We start from the raw sequence: 22,783 nt of genomic DNA, 5'->3' as shown, positions 1-22,783 counted from the left end.
GATTTATATTTCTTTTTTCATCATCTACCACCAATCAGCTCACAAACGATCTTATGATCAGTAGAACTTTTTGATCAGTAGAACATTTGCTCTCAAAACCACCGGGCGTCACTACTTAAGAGCATATCACACAGTTAAATCCATCCACACTTGGATGGATTTAACTGTGTGTCTGATGCTAATCACATCAGACACACAGGCTGTTTTTGAGCTTAATGAATACTTTTTTGTATTGGTCCTTTTTGCTCCTGTAACTGCAAGTCATTGTTATTTAGCGAACACGCAGTGACACTAGTTGTGTAATATTCAAGATGCACACAACAGTGTCCACTGATCAGTTTGCTGATTGTCGCATAACAAACAAATGCAAAACGTTACTAATTTTAAAATGAGGGATGATAAAGCATGATGCAGAACCATAAATGAAGCATTGATGCACATACATAAAGATACAAAGTCCACCATGCTACAAGACCCTGCAGCAGTTACATTCTTGCACGTTATCTTTAAAACGTGAAATACAATCTTTAACATTTAATACAAAAAACAGTGAAAAAAATAGGTTGAAAAGAAATAATAAACTATTACTCTGATCAAAACATTTTGAAGTTAATTTATTTCATTTTGTAGCCCAAAGTTTTTGATGATAGATTAGATGGATCATCTACAGCACGAGGTTTCAGTCTCCTGGGCTGATGTGGTGTCATTAGTCAAGCCACCTGTGAAAATAGAGGAATGCTCTTTCTGTCAAAGTCAGCCACAGCTGTGCTTACATAGATGCTGAATAGACATGAGTAACTGTATGACTTATGTGACAGCTACTTGTAACTACATGTTTAATGTCAGAGAAACAGGGAATTCCCTCTCCGATTTACCTCCTTAGCCTCCTTTTTCCTCCTTTTTCCTTTCTGCTTCCTTTTAACGTAACTCCACTTTATCATCCTGCTTCGCTCACATTTTTATTTCTAAATAAAACTCCCTGTCCATTTATTAGCGACCATTTGTTCCCGCTTCCCCTCCAACTGCCACAGATTTCCCAGGAGTCTTTTCATTTTCATGCCCATATTTTCTCCCTGAGAACAACTTTTCTCCCTTCAGCGTTATGCCATATTTGGAGAAAACTACAGTATGTATTTGCTTGTTCATTCTAGGCTGTGCACACCCTTTCTAAATGTGTAACACATATCTTCTCATAGTTATATATTGCGAGAAATTAGAAAATGATTAGGCTTGCAAGATCTTGCCTTTATTACAAGTTGCATTAACATTTAAGTGGGGTTTTTATTGAGCATTCTAACAAATTAAAATTAAAAAAATTAAATATTAATTTACTTGTATGAGTTTTAACAACTTGAACACATAAAATGTATTTCTCCAGCATATAATCTATAATGCAGTTCAAACGTGTTGTAGCTTCCAGCTAATTTTAAATCAAAACACTGACCACAACCTGACCAGATGTATTTGGCATCTGTTACCATGTTGATTTAAGCCAGGTAAAGGAGAGGAGTAAGAAAATGGCCAGTTTAACTCGCTTTATCTATCAGTGGTTTTAACTTTTAGGGTGATTGGGTGATGGCAAAATGAAATCCGCCATATATTATGTTAATTTTTGAATGAAAACAACCGAATCCTCATTTAGTCTGTTGTCATCACATCCTTTAGTGTGTACAGAATGTTGTGGGAGCAACCTGGAGAATTGTTTTTGTTCAGTCAGTTGTGTGCTGAAGAAAGAGAGGGAAAAGAAGCAGACAGTTGTCAAACCAAAGATAAGCGATATGCAGCGTCGTGAGAATCCAGCAATGACCGGCAGACCAAGGCCAAACAACATGCAACCTGCAGGGACTTGGTATCATCATGGCAGGCCCAGTTTTCCACCAAGAGTAAGGCACAATCTGAAGCAGGATAATGCTGGACTCAGAGCCCAACTGGAAGAGACTCAGTGGCAGCTACACATGTGTAAATCCAGTCTTAGAGAAGCAAACACGAAGGCCTTGTATTTTGAGAATCAGGTGGATGAGTATCGCAGAAAGTTCTACTATTTGGATATAGAAACTGAGAAGACAATCAACGATCTGAAAAAGCAGCTGGATGCAGCGCTCAGTAATGAAACCAAGTCTTACCTGCAGGACATTCACACGCTCAAATTTGAGTTTCGTGAAGCTAAAATTGAACGAATCAACAATGCAAACAGGTTGATTCTAGCAGATAAGATCATGCATAAGCTTACTTCTAACCTGGGCGATGCCAACAAGAAGCTGCAGCAGCCGAACAGAAACTCTATAGACACCCAAACGATGATCAGTGACGCTCCTTCAAAGAACCAGTGCTGTGAGATGCAACAGATATGCATTGACCAACTCCAGCAGCAGCTTCAAAACGCTAAGGAAGAACTGAAGAAGCAAGCTGAGGAACACGAGGATGAGAAAGAGGCTTTACGCTCTGAAATTAAGCAACTTAAAGGCCTCAAAGAACAAAATGAGGAGAAGCTGATGAGTTTAGAGAAAGAGCTAAACGACACGAAAGCTTCCTACATCGCACTCCTGGAGGAGCAAAAGAAGGAGAATGCTAACTTCACACAGGCACTGCAAAAAGAAGAGGAGGAGAAGGCCTCACTTCTAAAGACTCTGAAGGAGCAAGAGGACATGGAGAAGAGATTGGAGGAACTCACGTCTATAATCAATGAGTTAGAACAAGAGTCAGAAGAGAGGAAGAGGAGTTGCTGGCCTTTTAGGTTCTTTTCTTAACTGGCATCTGTCAGTCTGTATTAAAAAATGAATAAATAAATGTGTTTCATGAAATAGCCTTTCAGTCTTGTGCTTTTGTTTAGGTGACAACATGAGTGCACAGTTTTGGGGCAACATTTTGAATACGTTAGGGCAATAAAATGACTGGGTAACACCTTAAAATAAAAAAATCCAAATGAAACTTTACACAACTTAAAATTCACAACCATTACTTGAATTTACTTACAGTACAATAAAAAAAATGAAAAACCTGACTTTCCCCCTCATTCTTATGTTCTTAGGTATTTGTAGGTAAATATAATTACATTTTAATTCAAATAAGATACACTGAAATTACATTTAATTACAAGGGAATTACATCCATAGATGTGGGCTGTATTATAAAGTGTTACCAAGGACTTTAGTTAAGGTTAGCAGAAGATCACATTTTCCCTGATACATTTGAAGTTTGCATGAAATACTTCACATTATAAGTAGGGATGGGTACCGGTGTCCGGTGCCATCATGGCACCGGTTCTGACATAAACGGTAGTAACCAGACCGAAAAGCAGGCATTTCGGTGCTTTTTTGTTTTTTTTTCTGACTTATTTCTAGCCAATTTTATTCCCAAAGTAGGGGGGTATACGTTCAGTTAGAGTTAAAAATTTCAGCGCAAAAGTGTGGGTTGTCAAAATATGCAAACTTCAACAAGTGCAGTTATGAAACACCTTTGGAATGATACGTTTTTTTAAGCAGAATGTTGCTGCGAGACCTCACACTGTGCACGTTGGGTGGGTTGCCAGTTATCGGACCTGGAGCAACATCCCCCAAAAACCCGAAGAATAGAGTCCTGGCCCCTAGCCCTGCCAGTGTAGCAGGGATGATGATGGCAGCAGCAGCCGTTCTTCTCTGCGTGAGTTGCTTAATGTTGTTCGAGTGTAATTTACGTTGAGTAGGCTAACCACGTTATTACATTAATGCAGGTAAGGTGAACTAGCAAACATCATCATAGCTACATGCGGCTGTCTTCTTGTTTGATGGCAGATACTCCCTTCACCCTGGACAAAAAGGCTAAAATGACCAAAGAAAAAGTGGGAAACAGCTGAACATGAGAGGTTTTTGGACAAAGTTTGTGTTTTTTTTCCATTGATTAAGCACTGCTTCCAGCCAAGAGTGATACCATATATGCCCTATAGCTGCAGAAAAGGCTAACATTGTTATCTTTTTACAAAAAAACAACAACAGCTGAACATGAGAGGTTTTTGGACAAAGTTTGTGTTCTCCATTCTTTAAGCACTGGTTCGAGCACTGTTTAAGCACCGGCACCGTTTCAAAAGTACCGATTTGGCACCGGTATCAGATAAAACCTAAACGATACCCATCCCTAATTATAAGTATAATTTTTTCAAAGAAACAATGGAAATGACTATTTGAAAAGCTGTCAGAGCTGTTGCATTTAAATGTAGCCAATAGGGACAAAATATTGTTTATATATTAATATTGTTTCTTGCAGATACAGTATCAGGTAAAATATTTTATATATATATATATATATATATATATATATATATATATATATATATATATATATATTCTTTTTTTTTTTTTTTTTTTTTTTTTTTAAAGTAAATTGTTATTATACTTAGCTACAAATATTGGGTTAACAACTCAGGTTTTTAAGGGAAATAGTAGTAGTAGTAATTTTGCAGAAAAACCAAAAAATGTGTGGGTTGAGTGGGTTTTCTCTGGATACTCCGGCTTCCTCCCACATTCAAAATATGTGCAGTTAGTGAGGATAGGTTAATTGGAAATTTCCCATAGGTGTGAATGCAGGAGTGAATGGTTGTCTGTGACAATGGTTGTCTAAGACAGCTGGGATAGGCTCCAGCCCCCATGACCCTGAAAAAGGAGAAGTGGAAATGAATGGATGGATGGATGGAACAAAAAATAGATAGATGCATAATAATAAGGGGGTAACAAGTGAAGTGGAGTGGCTTAACCTTGCCTAACTTCCAGGTCTTTTATGTTTTAAGTGAAAGAAATTAAATTAGACTTGGCTCCATCAGTTTAAGGTCACATAGGCCTGCACATTTATTTTATTCTGATAAGTTGGCAAGGGAATTTTAATGTTGATAAATAATAGAATATCCATCATAGAGATATATAGGGACATATAATGAATATTAAATAAACCTGTAAAAAAAGACGTAAAAAGGCAAGGCAGTTAATATGAATGTCAGTGAATGTGACATCTGTTATAGAGCGCTTTGAGTACTCTGAGAGAGTAGAAAAGCGCTATATAAGATTCAGTCCATTTACCATTTATATATTAATATTGTTTCTTGCAGATACTGTAAAATACAATTTTCCACATTTCACACTGTATACTTCTGAAAAGTTTTTCTCACAGTTTTCTGTTATAAGTTTGGTTTGAGAAACAAAGTGAATATTTGATCACTGTACTAGCTGTTAGATTCAACATTTAAAATGCAGAAAGGACTCTTTATTGTTCATCTGCTCTTAGGAGACTCCAGGCCATCTGTACATGAGCAACCGTTTTCCCTTTTAATTTGTACCATTTTTCTTCTGGCTGACACGTTTGTGCAATTTATTGCCCACAGTAGCGCTGCATGCATCTAATTGTACACAGACTCTCACTGATGATGTAGAGGTGTCAAAAACTTAAAAACTTGGCATTACAGGGTTGAAGGAGCGTTTGTGTTCTATGAAAGGATTGCTGAGTTGAGTTAAGCCTGACCAAAATTATTTCTCTGAGCTTAATTAGAAAGAGGAACAGCAGGAATGAACGTACATTGATATCAGTCCAACATCCGGTGGAGAGAGATGATAAACCAAAGCATCTCCACCCTGGCCTCTTTTGTTTCTCTCCTGTCAGGTGGAGGCATATGACGCTGATGAGCTAAACTATCACGGCGGGATGCGAGTATCATTTGGCATGCAGCTGATGGCGGCAGTGGAGCGTATGCAGAGGGAGATCCCGTCCATCAGCTGGCCCTTCCTGCTCCTTCACGGTGACGCCGACAAACTCTGTGACATCAGAGGCTCCAGGATGATGTATAACAATTCACCGAGTACAGACAAGAAAATCAAGGTGTGTATGGTTAATTTACAGAAAACTGTATCTGTAGAACTGCCTTAGGTTCAACAAGGTGTTGGAAACATTCCTCTAAGATTTAGATTCATATTGATAGATTAGCATCACATAGTTGGTGAAGATTTGTTGACTCATTGTCATGTTCAATACACCAGTTTGACATGATATGAATAAAACATGCCATGCTGGAAGCAGCCATCAGAAGATGGATGGTTGGATGGTGGTGGTCAGCAACAGTACACGCTGGGTACAATGCTCAGTTGGCACTAAGGAGCCCAATTACACCACCAGCAACACACTAAACTATTAGCACGAAGCAGGACTGCTTCATGCTTTAATGGTGCTGTAGAAATAAAATAAAATTGAATTGAGTTGAGTTGAACTGAATGTTGTTTATGCCAAATTCTCTCCCTACTATCTCAATGTTGAAGCTGAAATCGAGAGTCATCAGACCAAACAACACAATTTCTGGTCTTTTGATATCCAATTTTGGTGAGCAGGTGTGAAACACAGACTCAGTTTTCTGTTCTTAGCTGACAGGACTGGGGTGGTCTTCTGCTGCTTGAAGGTTCAATCTATTGTGCACTGAGAGAAATTGTTATGCATATCTTGGTTAGTTGGTTATTTGACTTATTGTTGCCTTCTTGTCAGTTCAAAGCAGTGTGACCATTACCGTGACATCTGACAGTGTCCAGGAAAATCCCAGTAGATTAGCAGTTTCTGAAATACTCCAAATACACCAAACGCCATGCCACGTTCAAAGTCATTTAAATTATGTTTCTTCCCCATTTTGATGGTTGGCCTGAATTTCAGCAGGTCTATATGTCTAAATACACTGATATGTTATTAGGTGATTAAATATTTGCGTTAATAAAGTTTCAGATGAGCGTTTATAAAGTGCAACAACTGAACGTGACACAGTGCATAAATATGGTGAATAACGTTGCCTCCAGCATTAAAGGTGTCTTCTGACACTTTAAAAATGATGATTCGAGATTACAAAGCTGAGGTCTTTGTGTTTGATTAATACAGAGACTGTCCGTCATTAAAACTTGTTGTTATTAAAATATAACATAGAGATGGGTGGCAAACTAAAGGAAAAATATACAAACCCTTGACTTTACAGTCAGGGGATTTTACACAATGCTGTGAAGCATTTTACAGTGATGTGATGCAACACATGCCTATACCTGTATTACATTATGAAATGCAGCTTAAACCTCTTAAATCCCAAGAGCTTCAACACTGGTATTTGTAAAGAGGGAAGTTTCACACACTATGTTGTCACATGGTTCATCACATGGAGGTTAAAAAGAGGATGAACAAGAGACATGAGAATGAGACACATGAGAAGTGAAATCAGATATAACGAATGTTCTGTTTTCGTGCAGCACCGTGAGACAGATAGTGCAGGGAGCAGAAAATCAAGTGGTGCTTGTGAGGCTCAGATGCTTCTTTATCACATGTTTTATCAAAGTAATAATTGGACCAAATGCAGGGGCTTTCCACGTTAGTTCAAGCTGTAAACGGAAGTCATTTGATCACAGCAAAATGTTTGGTGTGATCAAATGACTTTTGTATTAAATCCCTGTAGGTTTGGCAAAGCAGGAAGAATCCGTTGCAACTTTGACCACACTGCAAGTTGTTAAAAAGCATTGTAGAACAAAAATGAAATGGTTTTACATACATCCCTCTGATCGTTTCTTATCGTTTCTAAATGTTATCCCAGATCTACGAAGGTGGCTACCACGCTCTTCACCATGACCTCCCTGAGGTGGCTGAGTCCGTGCTAAAGGAGCTGACCACCTGGATCACAGAGCACATCCCAGCTGCAACATCGCAGGAAGCGCAAGGCTCCTAAATGTATGGCCTGCACACCTCTGTTGAAGCTCTGAGGAAACTGCCAATCTCGTCATAAAACGCCTGCTCACGTTCCTGTAGTGCGTCAGGCATAATAATACTACTGCACTTTCCTGTCTGGGAGTTATTTGGGCATACTGATGGACATTATAGTCTCTGTATAACAGGTTTATTAGCAAATCCTCTGGGCTACTGTAAAAAAAAAAACACACACTCTTCCTCCTATCTGTACATCAGGCCACTGATATAAATTGGGCAATAGGGTCAGTTCTTATTGTAAATACTCTGTAGCAATGGTCAGCATCATGGCAAAATTTCTGATCAGGGATGTGCCTCATGTGTTTATATGCTTCACATCATCTCCACTGAACTGCTCGTGTGCAGCTTTTAGAGAGTAAAGACTGTCACAAACTTTACTCCCTAAAAGCAAGGGTTCGAAGTGCAATAATGGGTATGGCCTTTCATTTTCTCATTTTATAAACAGGCCAGATCTTTTAAATATTAATAACAGAGGCAGCAGAATACAGAAGCATTTCTTTCTGCCCCAACTACCATTAACAGACTGGGTTAGAGGTCAGGAACAGAAGGAGGACGGCACCTTTGGAGCTGTTGTCGGTTCAGGGATGCATGAATACTTAATAGATAACTTAGTCTCCTTAGTTTACTCCACCATACTCTCTGACCTTATCCCATCTCCTCTTCCTCTCCTGCCTCCTCACTGACTGCGCTGTTTTGTAATATCACATTTCTGATAAAGGCAGCTTTTATAGAGCTGATCAGAAGCATATACTGAAAGCACTCTAGATGTAATAGTCTTCTCCTGACTTCCTCTTTGCTTGATCTGAGGACAGATGGTTAGCCTAAAGACAGATGGTTGACAGTGATACATCATATGAGGATAAGGTACTGTAGTCAGTCTAAATCCAGACGATGATCTAGCTTTATATATTTTGTCCTAATGACGATATAAGTACTTCTTATCTGCCTAACTGAGTGACCGATTATTAAAATAGTTTTCCATATAGGTGCTATATATGCGATCCTAGTCAAGAGTGTAAGATGGGGCTAAATTATTCAGATGAAACTGCTTTGAATCGCTCTGCAGGTGGGAGGTCAAAGGTGAAGTGTTCTCTGACCTTTATGGCCGTAGTCGAGCTCACTGTCAGTTGTTCGCTGAGGCCAAGCCTTGATTGATTAAGTTCAGGCTGCAAACTGGGGGGCCCAGCTATAAAGTGAAAGGGGAACATGACATGACTTTATTCCAGGAAGCAGCCAGTCTGGCTTCGTTTTTTTTTTTAATCTTGTTCTGTAAAACTAACCTTTGATGTTCTTAAAGTATAGGGACATCAAAGGTGAGGACAAGGGGCTGTTCAAAGGGTTAGCATTTAAAATCAGCTCTTGCTCGATGTGGGTTTTCAGCTGAACCACAGCAATAATGTCAAAGTAGCCTACATTTGTGGTTTGTCAGTAATTATAAACTAGACAGACACGCTCTGAACTACCTATTTTATAGTGTCATGTAGACTGTAATTACTGGTCACATACACTTAGCTTTTACCTGTTCGTCAAGCACAATGAGGTTTCAGATTATTAAACGTGCACCGCTCACAACTTGGAAAGCAATTAGGGTCTTTTGTGGTGCTTAATTTTTGACACCAGACATCCGTGATACCGCTTTTAGTGACTCGTTCTGTGGTGAACACATCCAGTAAGCAGTTCTTTGATAGAGATTCAACTGGCCAGCCTGTTTTCTTTTTTTTTCTTTTTTCGGTATTACCCAGAGTTCAAAGAGACTCATGCACATAGTGAAGGGGGAAGCTTGCTGCTGTAACCACGGTGACCGTTACTCTTGTTTAGTCATAGCAGCAGCAGTGTGGCAGAAGAGTCCTTTTTTTCTTTTTGACATGTGTTGTCACCACGGTGACCACTAAAAGACTGACAGAATGAGAGCAATTTCTGGCCTCTCTGTCTTTATGTCTCTTCCCTTTTCCCCGCCTTGTCTCACCCATACTATTTTTTCTTTGTTTGTTTGTTTGTTTATTTTTTAGCCACAGTAACCGGTGCTCTTTGTTCCATCCATCATGCAAGCCTTTGTTCTACTACATACTCAAACATTGTGTATCCTTAGCCACCCACTTTCCCTAGTGGCCAATTATCAGAGCTGCAACAGGTTATATTGTAAAGTGTTCAGATACTAATTTTATCCTTTTTTTCTGATTCTTGGACCATATGGCTGAGACCAAGGGTGCTAGATGTAGGTGGGAGGAAGGGGCCATTAAATCTTTTTTTCTTTCTTCAGCTTCTTCTTTAGGTGAGCTGGTGTGCTTTAAATCAGAAAATGGGTTTCTGCAACATTAACCAACAAGAAAGACTTTTACATTGCAGCAAAACAATCAGAACAGCAATTTAAAATGTCATATTAAAGACATTTTAGTCTGACGTTGTTTTGCTCCCAGTGTAAAAAGATTACATAAAATGACTGATGATGAGGGAAAAGGCTCTATTATCAAGACTGGCTTAGGCAGTAGACCACGTGTTTTTTGGGAGGGGGTTGTGGGAAGGAGAGGTTATCATAAGGTCAGTAGTTTAACTTCCAGGTCTGACATCTTTAAGAGCTTTTTGCCCACCTGCTTTGAAATAAGTCGAGCGTGACACATACTTTAACTTTCCACCGCACCGTTTAAATGTGACCTGAAGTCACTTACTTACAAACGTTGATGTGGCTTCTTCTTCTATTAACATCTTTCCTGATGTTTTCAGACTGAACTGCGTCAGCTGTATTATCGAGTTGCATTAGAAAATAAAATAATTAATCGTTATCGGCAGAGTGCTTTCCATAATGTGAAAAAAATAGCATTGAATACAAAATACAACATGAGACATGAAAGCAAACAAATCAGTGTAGAAAAGGGAATAAATAGAAGGAACTTCAGGATGTAAGTGCATCCTCTTCTCTATTTTTACAGACGTCAAAAAATACTTTGCCAGAACAAATATTGGATTACTTTGCAGCGGGTGCAGACATAGATGGAGATGTAAATGTATTCATCAGTCCCGATGGGAGTCAGACCCTTAACCTCAACTGAACTGCAGGGGTTTTTATCACCAGCCCTTCAAACACAATCTGCTCCTGATTAGGCTGCAGCAGGAACAGCGCACACAAGTGTCGCGCGGTCCCAGTTTTATTCAAACTCATAATAGCACCCCTGCTGCAACGCATCAGCGCGATTGTTTCAGCCTCGCAGGATCCTGCGTAATTTCAAAAAGCTGTACCTGTCAGACTACATGAGTGCATAATACTGCTGTCGCTGGCTACGGGGGTGGAGAGAGATGGAGATATGGTGAGAGGGGAAGAGAAAGAAAAAGGAGAGGAGAGAAGCTGTCAGTAACCATGGCAGCACTGTTTTTTTTTTGTTTTTTTTTCAGAGTAAAAATGTGGATTCATTAATGCTACAGGAAGTGTGCCAGACGTTTGTGTGCTTTCAGGGCCGGTTGTCCATTTGCTGCTCTGAGGATTCCCTTTTGTGTGAGCACTGAGATAAGAGAGCAAATAATTAGCATCATCAGCTCACAGTGAATAATAAGAGCTGCACACACTCAGTGAATTTTGAAAAAAAAAAAAGACTGTCTAGTCTGCTGTTTGGTCCAAAAACATACTATTCCCATTGAATGATTTCGAAGACATAACAAGGCCTTTTATCACATAGGTTTGTGCATTTTCCCTATGGAAGCAAAACCTTTTCACTGGATTTTAGTCCTTTCTTAATAAAGTGTAGTCCCCTTATATTGTCTTTACATCTTGTGAAGGCTTGTAAGTCATCACATGCCCCCTTTTCCCTGAGATGTATCCTTACAAGCATGGAGTGAGAGAAGGAATTCCATAAATGTGCACATATATTACTCTATTAATAAATGATAATCCACTTGACTGTTAAGGTCCTTCAGTTTTTAGGCTTAGGAAGTTGAAATTAAAGTAGAGAAAAGAATGAGGGCAGGAAACCACTCAATCTAATTTGGCTGCAGCTTTCATAAAGAAATGTGTCACAGCTGGCCTACAGGGTGGTGTGATTAGGCCGCTTCAGTTTAATGTTTGTCATTTTTTTATTTCGACTGTATGACTGTTTCTAAGAGAAGAGCTGTTTTATGCTAATAAGCCTGAGGTGCAAAGGCCAGTATTTATGTAGTTTTATAAGATTAAAGTGCACTTGAAAGATTCAGTTCGCATGAATGGGGCTCTGGAGTGAATGCTGAAGAAAGCAGCAAGAATTGAAGGGGTCGTCTTCCAAAGTGAATGTAAATCCAGGAAAACGGTTTTATCTTATTGTCGTAATCATGTGTGTAGAAACAAAATCAGATGCTCCAGGTTGTTAACACGTAAACCTTTAAATGTTTGAATCGTCATAACTGTGTTTTGGAGCAACGCCCCAGCTCAAATCTTGCTGTTCTAACCGACAGTTTTGACAAACTTGATTTGTTTCCAGCCGTCACGCTGCTTGGTTGCTGAACACAATTGTAATACTCTGTACATAGAAATGCTAATGAAGAAATGAAGACTACATTGTATTTTACATATCTTTTATTTATCTTGTATTTATAGAAATTCATTTAATGTATAGGCATCAAAGTACTGATAACACATCACGACAAGGCACTTTTTTTTTATACCACAATCCAGTCGCTCATTGAGTTTCCCATCTATTCAAGACTTCATAACACTTTTGTTGTTATGGAAACTGGTTGACGGTTGTATGTTTGTACAGTTAAGCAACCCAGAAAATGTATGGCAGTGTTTCTGAAAAGACTCTGTCTACTGAAGTTCATGTCTTGAAAAACGTCACACACTGTCTTTGTCAAAGATTTTTGTTTAAACTTCCAGATTTTAATTTGACTTTTTTTTTTGTTCTTTTTAAAATATATATATATTTTTAAAAAAATGATTAACAACCAAAGGGTGTTACTGATAAAGGTTTGTTGCCTTGTACTTCTTTATCAAATTAGATTTTCAGGAAGATTTTGATCTTTATCTAAGGTGAAATAAACATGAGTGCAAAACATTTACGTAACACCTGCAATTTATACACCACGCAAACTACTGAAAGAAAAAAAAAACAGTTATCAGGTTTTCAAGCAGATAAAAAAGCAACTCTAATCAATTTGGGGAAATTTTTAATTTCATATAATTGAAGAGATTTTTGTGACAATAACTTTTGTACATTTATTTTTGAATTGTATTCTGGTTGTTGTCTGTGCCTTATTATGCTAATGAATGTGGTTTTATGCTCACTTGTGAGTCTGTGAGTGTTTTCTGCACTTGAAGCATCTGTTTCTCTGTTTACTCTTTTCTGAGTGCGTGTGTGTGAGTGGGTGTGGTCACGTCTGTTTCCGTTCCTGGTTGAGTAATTGTGTCTTTCTGCTTATCGTCTTCCTGTCTGTCTGTTTTCACTGATGTCTGTCTAAATTTCTGTCTTTATTGTAGGTCTAAGCAGGTTGGGGTTGAAAACTGTTTCCGAGTCTTTCAGTACAGGCTCAGCTACAGCACATAAATACCTCCCAGATTCTTTAAAGACCTGTTTTGTCTAAGCCATTTAGAGAAATGCAATATTTAACACAAAAATTGATGCATTTGGCTTGCTAATATGGCAACAGTGTTGCTGGGTTGTCTTAAAGTTATTTCTTTTGCTCCCAGTGGGACTCAACAGAAAAAACAGGAAGTTCAATCAATCACATAATAATAATAACAATAATAATGATACGAGGGTTTGTAAAACAACAGAAATAACATGCAGATTTTTCCATTCTGACCGCTGTGTATTGAACGCCTACATTATTTAAGTGCTGTGAGGTTAAAATTATAACTCTAGAAAGTCTCACAGTTATGTCGTCTGTCTTAGAGAGTCCAACATTTACTTTAATCTGCGTTTGTGTCAGTATTTCATTTTGATTTTTAAGGGTGGCACGGGAGCCTTCTTGGTAGGAAAAGCTCTACATCTTGATAAGCTGAGGAATTTTGGCACTGCGGACAAAATTGTAAACACAAACCCTAACGTCATCTTCGTAATCGTGCATTTGCAATGTCAAATCAATCAAATGGTTAGTGTTTAGAGACCATACACCACAACCTACAAAAAAAAAGGATTTGTTTTGTTTTTTTATGACAAAACTTTATTGAGTCTTCCTTATTAATTTTTTTTTCTCAGTTTATGTAGTACTGGATGTACTTTATGTTAACAGTGTTGATGTGAAAAATATGCCAGTTTTTAAACATTTTCTACACCTCTAAAGACCGTAGTGCACACTTTCATTTAACATCGTCCTATACTTCTCATACTTCGCACTGATGCATTATAGTCACATCATAGGTTGAGTGTCAGCATTTGACATTTTACTTCAAATCTGGCACAAAATTGTATATAATATGTAATAATGGAAATACTTCTGAATGGCTGAATGGCAACTTATTTGTTACTAGACTGTTGATAATGTCCATACTCTCTTACAGAATAAATGACTGTTTAACTGAACAGGCTGGCTGGCTGGACTTACTGCTGTCTCAATTCTGTTATGTGGCTGGGTATGCGTAAAGAGGGGAGGTTATCAGTCATCTTCATTGTTATTATTTTATTTTGAAATCACATGTAGCTCGTGACCTTAACATTTAAGGTCACGATTAAGGTCATAAAAAGAACAGAGTATCACATGTGAGAATTTTTCAAATTTCTCAAAGAGTGTAAACAAAGAAAAAACATTTGGATTCAGCTCCTACTTCAGGTGAAATGAAGCTTGGAAAGTAGATTTTTTTACACAGTAATACATATTGCAGGGTTAAGTGAGGTGTGACACAGGTCAGTAGGCTTGGTCGACCTGATTTTAGTAGTGTTTCATGAGCAAAACTAAAGACTTACATTGGGAGAAAAAAAATCAGCATTTGTTTGCCAGGCTGAAAAGTACGCATCAGGCAGTAGGTGGCAGTACTGGCTCATACAATTCACTGAAGACAGGCTTGGTTATATGAATGTGGTACTGGAACTGGTACACACACATGCAAAGCATGAATGAACCGAGGACTGGTGTGAGATTTCTAGGGGTTTTTTCAGTCTTGGAGCATGAATGTACTCTGACATCTTGTCCACAAGCTAAGGTCCTTGTGTTAAGTGCCGTCTTGTCTTCCAAGTGCTGACCAACCTTTCTCTCTGTCTCTCTGCTACTGCTCTGTCTACCTCTCCCTAGCCTCAGCGTGTGCGTGTGTGTATGTGCATAATAACTCTTCTTACTTCCTCTCAGGAGTAGGCATGGCCACCTAAACTCTAATGATACACCTGTCACTCATTACCTTCATCACCCTCATCTACAGTACTTAAAACCAGCTCTGCTTATCATTCACTGCCAGACTGTTGCACTACACTGCTGCTAGCATTATGCTGGCTTTAATTAAAATTCCAGTCCTATTTAGCTTTGCCTGTACCTCACTGCCTTAGAGTCATTCCTGAAGAGTCAGCTGATTGTTTTGGGAGGAAGCCAGCCCTGAGCCCATCTCCAAGGACTACCAGCAGGTGGAGTGAACATTTGGAGAGCAGAGTCTGGGGAGTGTTTCAGCATCAACCCTGGGAGTCAAGTTTTTTAGACATCTGGACATGGATTTTGTTTGGAGCTTCAGATTAATCAATCTGGGGGAGGTTTGATTTGTTAGTCTGTCTTAACTACTTTAGAAATCTCCTTTCTGATCTGGTTTGATACTCAGACTTGTGAATGAACAATCTGCAGGCAGATCATTGCAGATTTATCCAATGGAAGAGACTAAACTTGATACTTGATAGAAATATTTTTGAATTTCATTCTGCATCATTCTGAGTTTTTCTGCTGGCAATGTTCACATTAAAATCTTTGAGCCCTTTCTTGAGTGTCCTTTTGGTAACAAAACACAACACCTTGTTTAATAAATTTAACTGTATTCTTAGAGTGGCAACATGAAAACATCACTTATGTATAATTGTTTTGGCTTTCCTCCTTTACCATTTTTTTTCTTCTCAAAGATTTTTGCCATGTAAAGTACAGCCGTAGAGTCATTTAACATTCTTCGAGTTTATTTGTCTTAATGCACAGGTGACACAAAGTTTGCTAGAAGCATAATAAGCCACGCAAAGCACATCAATGGAAGCAAATCAGATGGGACCTATCATCACTCTTCTCTCCTCCTCATCCATCAAAGTTGCTGTATGTCTGAAGTCCAAGACTCAAGTGTTTGGAAAGGAAAAATACAAAAGCTGTCCAATTTTCTTCTGGTTCCCTGTTTTCTCTGCTTTTCCTCCTCCTCTTTACCCAGTAAATAGGTTAGTAGCTCTCCTTGAGACATTTTTAGAGTTTGTCAGGACCACATTAGCAGTAACTCTCAAAGGATGATACTTCCAGGAAAACCATGGCCAGAATCCACACTCTAAATCTGTATATTATACCACCATGATAAGATATAGATAGATAGATAGATAGATAGATGAAACTTTATTAATCCCTTGGGTAGGTTCCTCCGGGAAATTCAGTTGCATGTTACAGATACAATAAGGGGAATGAGAGTAAGGAAATACACAATCTAACCCCGGGCCATTTTATATATACAAATTATACATAGGTGATTTCTCAGGATAAGGGATAGGGAAGTTGGGTTAACAATAACTAATTTCCACAGTGTATCGTTTTCCACAATCTAACCTGTTCAATGACAATGTGGAGGTATATTTTTATATATAAACGTTTTACTTGTTTTATGGAGTTCATTCTTCCAGCAGGGGGAGCCTGGAGGTAGACTTTCCCGTTTGTTGGAAACAAAGACCTGAGCCAATCAGAAACCGGTTCAAGGAATTAAATCCGGGCTCGTTGTGGCCATGGCAACGGATTTACCTTGGTGACAGCTGAGAAATAGAAATGGAAGAAGAGATGCGACATGGGCTGTAATGGTCCTGAGCAATACTCTCAGAATACTTCAGATCCACCCTCAGTGACCCCACTGCACCATGACAGGTTAATTTCTGCAGGGGGTGGACTCCCGAAGATCTGCAGTAAAACAAAGTAAACAAAGGCAGGAATATGGAAAGGGAAACAGCAACCTTCGGTAGTACCCTAATTCAGTAGAGCTCTGTGTATGAAAATAGAAGTAGGAATAGAAGGTTACATGAAGATTTGATGTATTGGCTCAGAGGGTGATAGCAGAGACTGTTGCCTAATCTGAACATATCTATGAAATCCCAGAGAGTCTGGAAAGAAGGAAAGGATAAAAGATACCAGGTTAAGGACGAAAATTAGAAAGTGATGAGAGCAAGTGAACACCAACGAGGTTAAGGCCGTTCAAGAAAGGTTTTTTGTTGCAGCTTTTTATACAGTTTACTATTTGATATCATCCCATTTCAGCAATTAATTTGTCAGGAAAATGTGTGTTACTTGGGTTACAGTGAAACAAAATTGACCATTGTCCTCATAACTATAATGATAATTCTCAGAGACACCCCATTGGCAGCTGGACAAAGGCAGATATTCACATTCAGCAGCGTCTACATATATAAAGAATGTTTAAATTATTACACACACACATCTTTACCAAATTGTCAAGGCCACTTCTGTAGGTGTGGTCCTCTTGTGACTGTACAAATATGGTTCTGCCTTCTCTACCGCGTCTAATCCAAGAGCTGTATGTAATTGGCTGTGGTATTGGAATTTTTTTATTTTAATTGGCCCTGTTTTCTGTCAATCTACGTCAAACGCTCTCTGCTCACTGTGTAACCACGCCTCCTCATGCTTTCCGGAGCCAGTGGTTCATTCGTGCGTGTAGAGCCGTGGACTGCCTCGCCGGGAGGGAGGAAACGTGTTTCGTTTAATTTTGCTGGGTTCTCGTGCTGTCATTAGCAGTGCTGCTACTACAGTAACGTTTTAAACAGTATTTTCGCGGGTACTTTGCGTTGTAATTAACGGCGGCGTGGCATAACGTTGCGAACAACAAGGTTAGGCTCTGTCACCTGGCTGCAGCAGCTGACTTGGTGTCTTGCGGAGAGTGGCGACAGTTCCCAAAAGAAAACAAGCAATTGCTAGTTAGCAATTCAGCCAGTTAGCCTGCTAGCTAGCTAGCTCTTGCCTTATTGCCACAGCAAGTCCCTCCCTCACAAAGTGCGTGGACGCTGTTGGCTGCGACGGTGAAGTCGAGTGTTTTTTTTTTTTCTTTCTTTTCCTTTTTTTTTTTAAACTCCCCTCCTATCAACTTAATAGCCAGCATCCCTATACAGTTGGTTTGCACGGGAAATACCCCCCACAAAGGTTAGATAGGTTAGGAGACGGTAACGTAAAATTGCTGGCTTTACGTTCGACAAGTGTGTTCTGTGGAGGGATACGGATCATACACTGGCAGAGAGACTGGCTAAAAGAAGACGCGAAATAAGAGCAAACAAGGAAGACACCAGGAAGGAGGGGACTGGCTAGTTTAGCCGGTGAGACTGAATCGCACGTAAGTGACTCATACTTCGCAGCAGTAAGTTAGCTTGACAAATGGCTTAACCTGTACAACTTGCACTGCTTGCGGCTATCCAGTCTTCTACTCTTCTGCGGCTTAGCACCTACAACCAGTACGCCATACTACAAATGTTAGCTAGCTGCACAGGCTTCCTTGAAGGTGGCTTAGTAGCTAGCACGACAGCTAATTGAATGGTTCGAAAGTGAAAATGTGCTTGAAACACATCTCGACTACGCTTTCTTCACTCGTTCCGTCTTAACTAAGGCTCAGTTTAAATAGAGGAGTTTAGGCAAGTTGGATGTGTGGCTTGAACAGCACCGTGTACCAGCTAGTTGTCATGAGTGGGAGCTTATTAGCCGCTTTGCTAGCTAATTCCTGCCGGCTACCCACTCAGATTGACAGCTCAGCTTCTGACGACACGAAACCTGAATATTAGTGAAACCCAGCTTTTATCGCCCCTTTACAAAACACAAGGCTCATATCTATTACGTGCAGCTGTGGGAACTGTGTGTTCCTGAGCTGAACCAAAGATAAACTTGTCAATGTCATGCAGAGTTCACATGACATTACACTATCTTGGTTATAAATGACTGTAGCTGTCAAACTACTCAGTTAATCAGTTTTCTCATTTGTATAGGTTTCATCAGTCACTTAGCATTCACAAGTCATGCACACGTTTATAGTAGTCTATAGTAAGCCACAGCTGTGTAAATCAGCAAATAGGCAACAGCACAGCCCTGCACTTAAACACAATTATGATTCTGTACCAAGATCAGTTGTGACAAATATTCTCTTCTCTTTTAGATAGTACATCAAGCCACACACAGCCATGAGTATTGAGATACCGGTTGGGTTGACAGAACTGCTGCAGGGCTACACTGTGGAGGTGCTCCGACAAAGGCCGTCAGACCTGGTGGATTTTGCCGTACAATACTTTACCCGTTTGCGGGACACCAGAAGTCAGGATGGGGCCAGCACAGGCGGCAAGACGGGAAAAGGAGTGATGTTTGACGGGGAGCCGATGCAAACAGAGTCCAATGGAGAGGATGATGAAGATGATGATGACTCCGACTTTGAACGTAGGTTGATCTTTTTGTTGTTGAGATTGTCAGCTGTTGTGGTGCAGGTGCTTGTGTGAGTGAAATGGGACACAATGAGTGATTGTTTGATTTTGTTAGGGAAAGAGCAAGTGAAGGTGAGGCCCAAAGACTTGTCACTGATATGGTCAGAATTTATCCGTCTTCTTGGGAGATTCTTTAGCGTGTTACGTCTGCCATATTTTCATACATGCACTTGCTCTCAGAAAATCCCACTGAGCAGACAGCTTGGCAAAGCAGACATGATCTAATCTGGGTCTACTACATTCTCATCATCTGACTTTCAGGATCAGAAATAATTTATTATTTACATGTGTCTAAGGATCTGAAAGAGCCGTCTTTGTTAAATGTAGATTCAATCTGCTCTTTAACATATTCTTAAATTAAATTTATACTTCCAGAAAACTGAAGTAGCCCAAAATGCGAAAGGTAACAAGGTAAAGCTGTCCTGTAACGACATATAATGTTGTAATAACAAAATCGGCATGATGTTTTCCCAGAGCAGTGAATGTGTGTGTATATATAACTCTAAATTGTACCTCAATAGTGATACTGGGCCTCTTTTGCATCAATCCCTTGTGTTTGGCACACTGGCATAAGATGTAAGCTGCTCCCAAACTCAGCTGTCCTCTGTGCTCCTGAGAGCAATGTGACCTAGATCACACCAGTATGTTCACTGGCATCATCTGTAAACTATCATGCATATATGTGAAACTATGTGGAGATAAAAACTGAAGCCCCTTTTTTGTTTGTAAATAGTAATTGGAACCCAAATGCTGCAACCTAGCTGGCTGCACAGCTTTTGTCAAATCACCAGCAGGTACCGGAGCACTAAAGTGAATTTTGGGCTTCATGAGATCTATTCTTTTTGGGCCTGTTGTTAGTATTCCTTTTTTTTTTTTTGAGCTTCTATTTTAGTTTTGTGGTTTAACAATTATGCCAAATATACAGTTTTAATCTCTCCTGAAAGCAATGTTGGCCAGCCTTGTAGATTGGTACAAGCTGGTTCATGGTGAACAGGGATTATGTTTTCTTTTTCTGCTAATACAAAATGGGTTCTGCCCGCTGTAAAACAGCTGTGACTTCAGCTGAGAGAGTTGTGTGTGCGTGCGTGTGTGTGTGTGCGCGCGCGCGTACGCTTTGGTGTACACGCGCCAGATGTATTTGAGTTTCAGTGAGTCCTTTTGCATACTTGTGAAAGTAAGCAGTTGTGTTATGGCATTCTTTCACAACCGTTCAAATTCCAGCCTGGTGACGACATAAAAAAAATGTGTCCAAGTACACTGTGATTAGAAATCACACCTCATTCTAGGGGATAATAAAGGAAAGGGAGCTGCAACAGTTGTGCCCCAGGGAGAAATCTGGATTCTGGAGTTCACACACATGACTTCCATGACATTAGATTATCCAGTAGGCTTGTGTATACTTCCCCCCAGGGGAACATTAACATTATTTCTCATGGTAATAACACAGGCCTGCATAATGAAAGGTATCATGTGCTCTTGCCTGACCACTGCTGCAGCCTATAGATATAAAGAGTGATCTAATTCAGTTAGTTCACTAGCACGTGCTCTAAGACAGTTGCTTGAGTACTGAAGACACCAAATTAACATTTTTAATCCACAAACCAAGAACGTCATTACTTATTTTTCTAGGCGAGAAATACAAACCTGGTTCTGTTAGCTATAAAGGGGACATTCTGCATAACTATCAGCACAGTCTGCAAACTATGCTGGTAAAATACAAATGTCATACTTCTACTTACTTGAATTATGATTGGGTATTTGGGGCATTTTGTTGAATTTGGTACTTGCTGCATGTCCTCTCTTGCATGCCTTCTGCTCAAGACTAGGAGTAATTTTTCTCACATTTGGAGCACAAGTGATTAAACTGTATTACTGCTGAGTTGGCAGGTAAGGTATTTTGAGTTGCTATCCTCTTTATAAAGTATGGCTGTTGTGAAATTAGTATTGAGCTGAAATAGTATTGAGCTGTGCAGTCTAATATAAATATTGTTTAGCTGGCCCTGAATTCAAGAAAAAATTGAAAGAAGTTCAAGGTGCTTTTCCAGTTGTGTTGTTTTGGTTGATTTTTTTTTTTCATGAATCTGTGGTATCTGGATATTCTTTAGACTTTAATTCTATTGTTTTAATAGGCTACTTACATTTACGATGACTCACCAGTGTGCTCTTAACCTTTCTTTTGCTCTGAAGGAAATCATTGAGTGTGTTGGCTAAAGGCCTAACATGTAAATGAACTAGATAGCTGCTTGTGTATTTCCATGGATGGTACACCGTATCCCTAAAAACAGGACGTCTTGCGGTAATTTACTTGTCTTGTTTCTGTAACTCCTGCTGCCTGAATCCACTTAGGGCTCACCACACAGGTCTAAGCTGGTTAACAATAGAGGATTTAGTTATACATCCATCATATTTTGGTGATATTCAGGTTTTTAAGTAACCCTTTTTATATTGAGGCTGAGCTTTTAAGAAGTCATTTATTGACAATTTTATAATCTTCTTTCTTTTTGCTGAACGGGTGACATGGACACCAAACTGGGTTTCTGGTAGTGAATTTAAGATTTGTATTTGGCAGGAGTAAAATTCACTTCTGTGAATATTAGGATTGCATCATACTTACCTTTAATGGTTAGTAGCTGAATCCAGAACAAATGCGTCCATTTTACTCAGTTTTCAGAAATACAGTGATAATGATAAAAAGGGTGCAACACAAGGGCATCTTTCTAATTTGTATATGTGGTTTTCCTCTCCTTGCCTCCTCTACTGTCAGTTTAGCAGTGCTTGTTCACTAAGAGAAACAGGAGGGGATGAATGGATGCCTCTGACTGAAACAAGCAGGGCTTTTTAGTCAAAGATGGATGGAGGGACAGATGACTCCTAGAAATGATGATAATAGAAACTAATTAAAAGTGTTTTTATAAGAAAGACAGCAGGGATAAAGCAGAGGCTGTATTAAAAAATAATTGGGGGAGGAGAAGAGAATGGGTTTATGTAATTATTCTAAGCTGCACAAAACTTTGTAGAAATGCTTTGTAGCTAGATGGTTGTGCTGCATGGATTCATAACAGAATGCTAGCTTAGATTTTTCTCTTCAGAGTGCAGATTTTCCATAGATTAATAGCTCTTAGCTAGTTTTGTCTAGTAATGATTTAACTGTAACACTTTAAAGTTTTTTCCTTCCTTAAAAGCATCGGTCCATATTTTCAAAATTCTACCTCCGTGTGTTGTTTTGATTATTTATAAGCACTGGTATTTTGAAAACATATCTTGAGAGGAGTCATAACGTCATCAGTGTTTCCTTTTCATCGCAGCAGCTCTCTTGCAACAGTAAGTGCAAATTTTCCCAGATGGTTGGTATCCATTTCGGACTGCAAATCTTCTGTTGCTGTTAAACACACCATTAGATTAAGAGATAAGGTCTGTTAGAATTTTTTTTTTTATGATACATAGACATCTTTCTAAGAAGGGTGTCCACC

General features: G+C 39.2%; 2 protein-coding genes across 3 annotated transcripts in view; both read left to right on the top strand.

Moving 5' to 3' along the window:
- Positions 1-14,222, top strand: part of mgll (monoglyceride lipase) — a 45,846-nt gene extending 31,624 nt beyond the window's left edge. Inside the window, exons 6-7 of one of the 2 annotated variants that reach the window (XM_040047321.1) lie at positions 5,623-5,838; positions 7,571-14,222. In XM_040047321.1, the coding sequence (XP_039903255.1) occupies positions 5,623-5,838; positions 7,571-7,702 (348 nt within the window). In that variant the 3' untranslated portion in view covers positions 7,703-14,222. The remainder of the gene's footprint in view (positions 1-5,622; positions 5,839-7,570) is intronic. The other variant, XM_040047320.1, reaches the window with a different exon arrangement.
- Positions 14,223-16,643: 2,421 nt separating this feature from the next.
- prkar2aa (protein kinase, cAMP-dependent, regulatory, type II, alpha A) overlaps positions 16,644-22,783 on the top strand; it is a 46,036-nt gene continuing 39,896 nt past the window's right edge. The window contains 2 exon segments of the mRNA XM_040047319.1: positions 16,644-16,804; positions 18,995-19,269. Of these exon segments, the coding sequence (XP_039903253.1) occupies positions 19,020-19,269 (250 nt within the window). The 5' untranslated portion in view covers positions 16,644-16,804; positions 18,995-19,019.

This window comes from Simochromis diagramma, unplaced genomic scaffold (assembly GCF_900408965.1).
Source record: "Simochromis diagramma unplaced genomic scaffold, fSimDia1.1 OVJJ01000387.1, whole genome shotgun sequence".
NCBI lineage: Eukaryota > Metazoa > Chordata > Actinopteri > Cichliformes > Cichlidae > Simochromis > Simochromis diagramma.
This window is presented reverse-complemented; position numbering and strand designations above follow the sequence as displayed.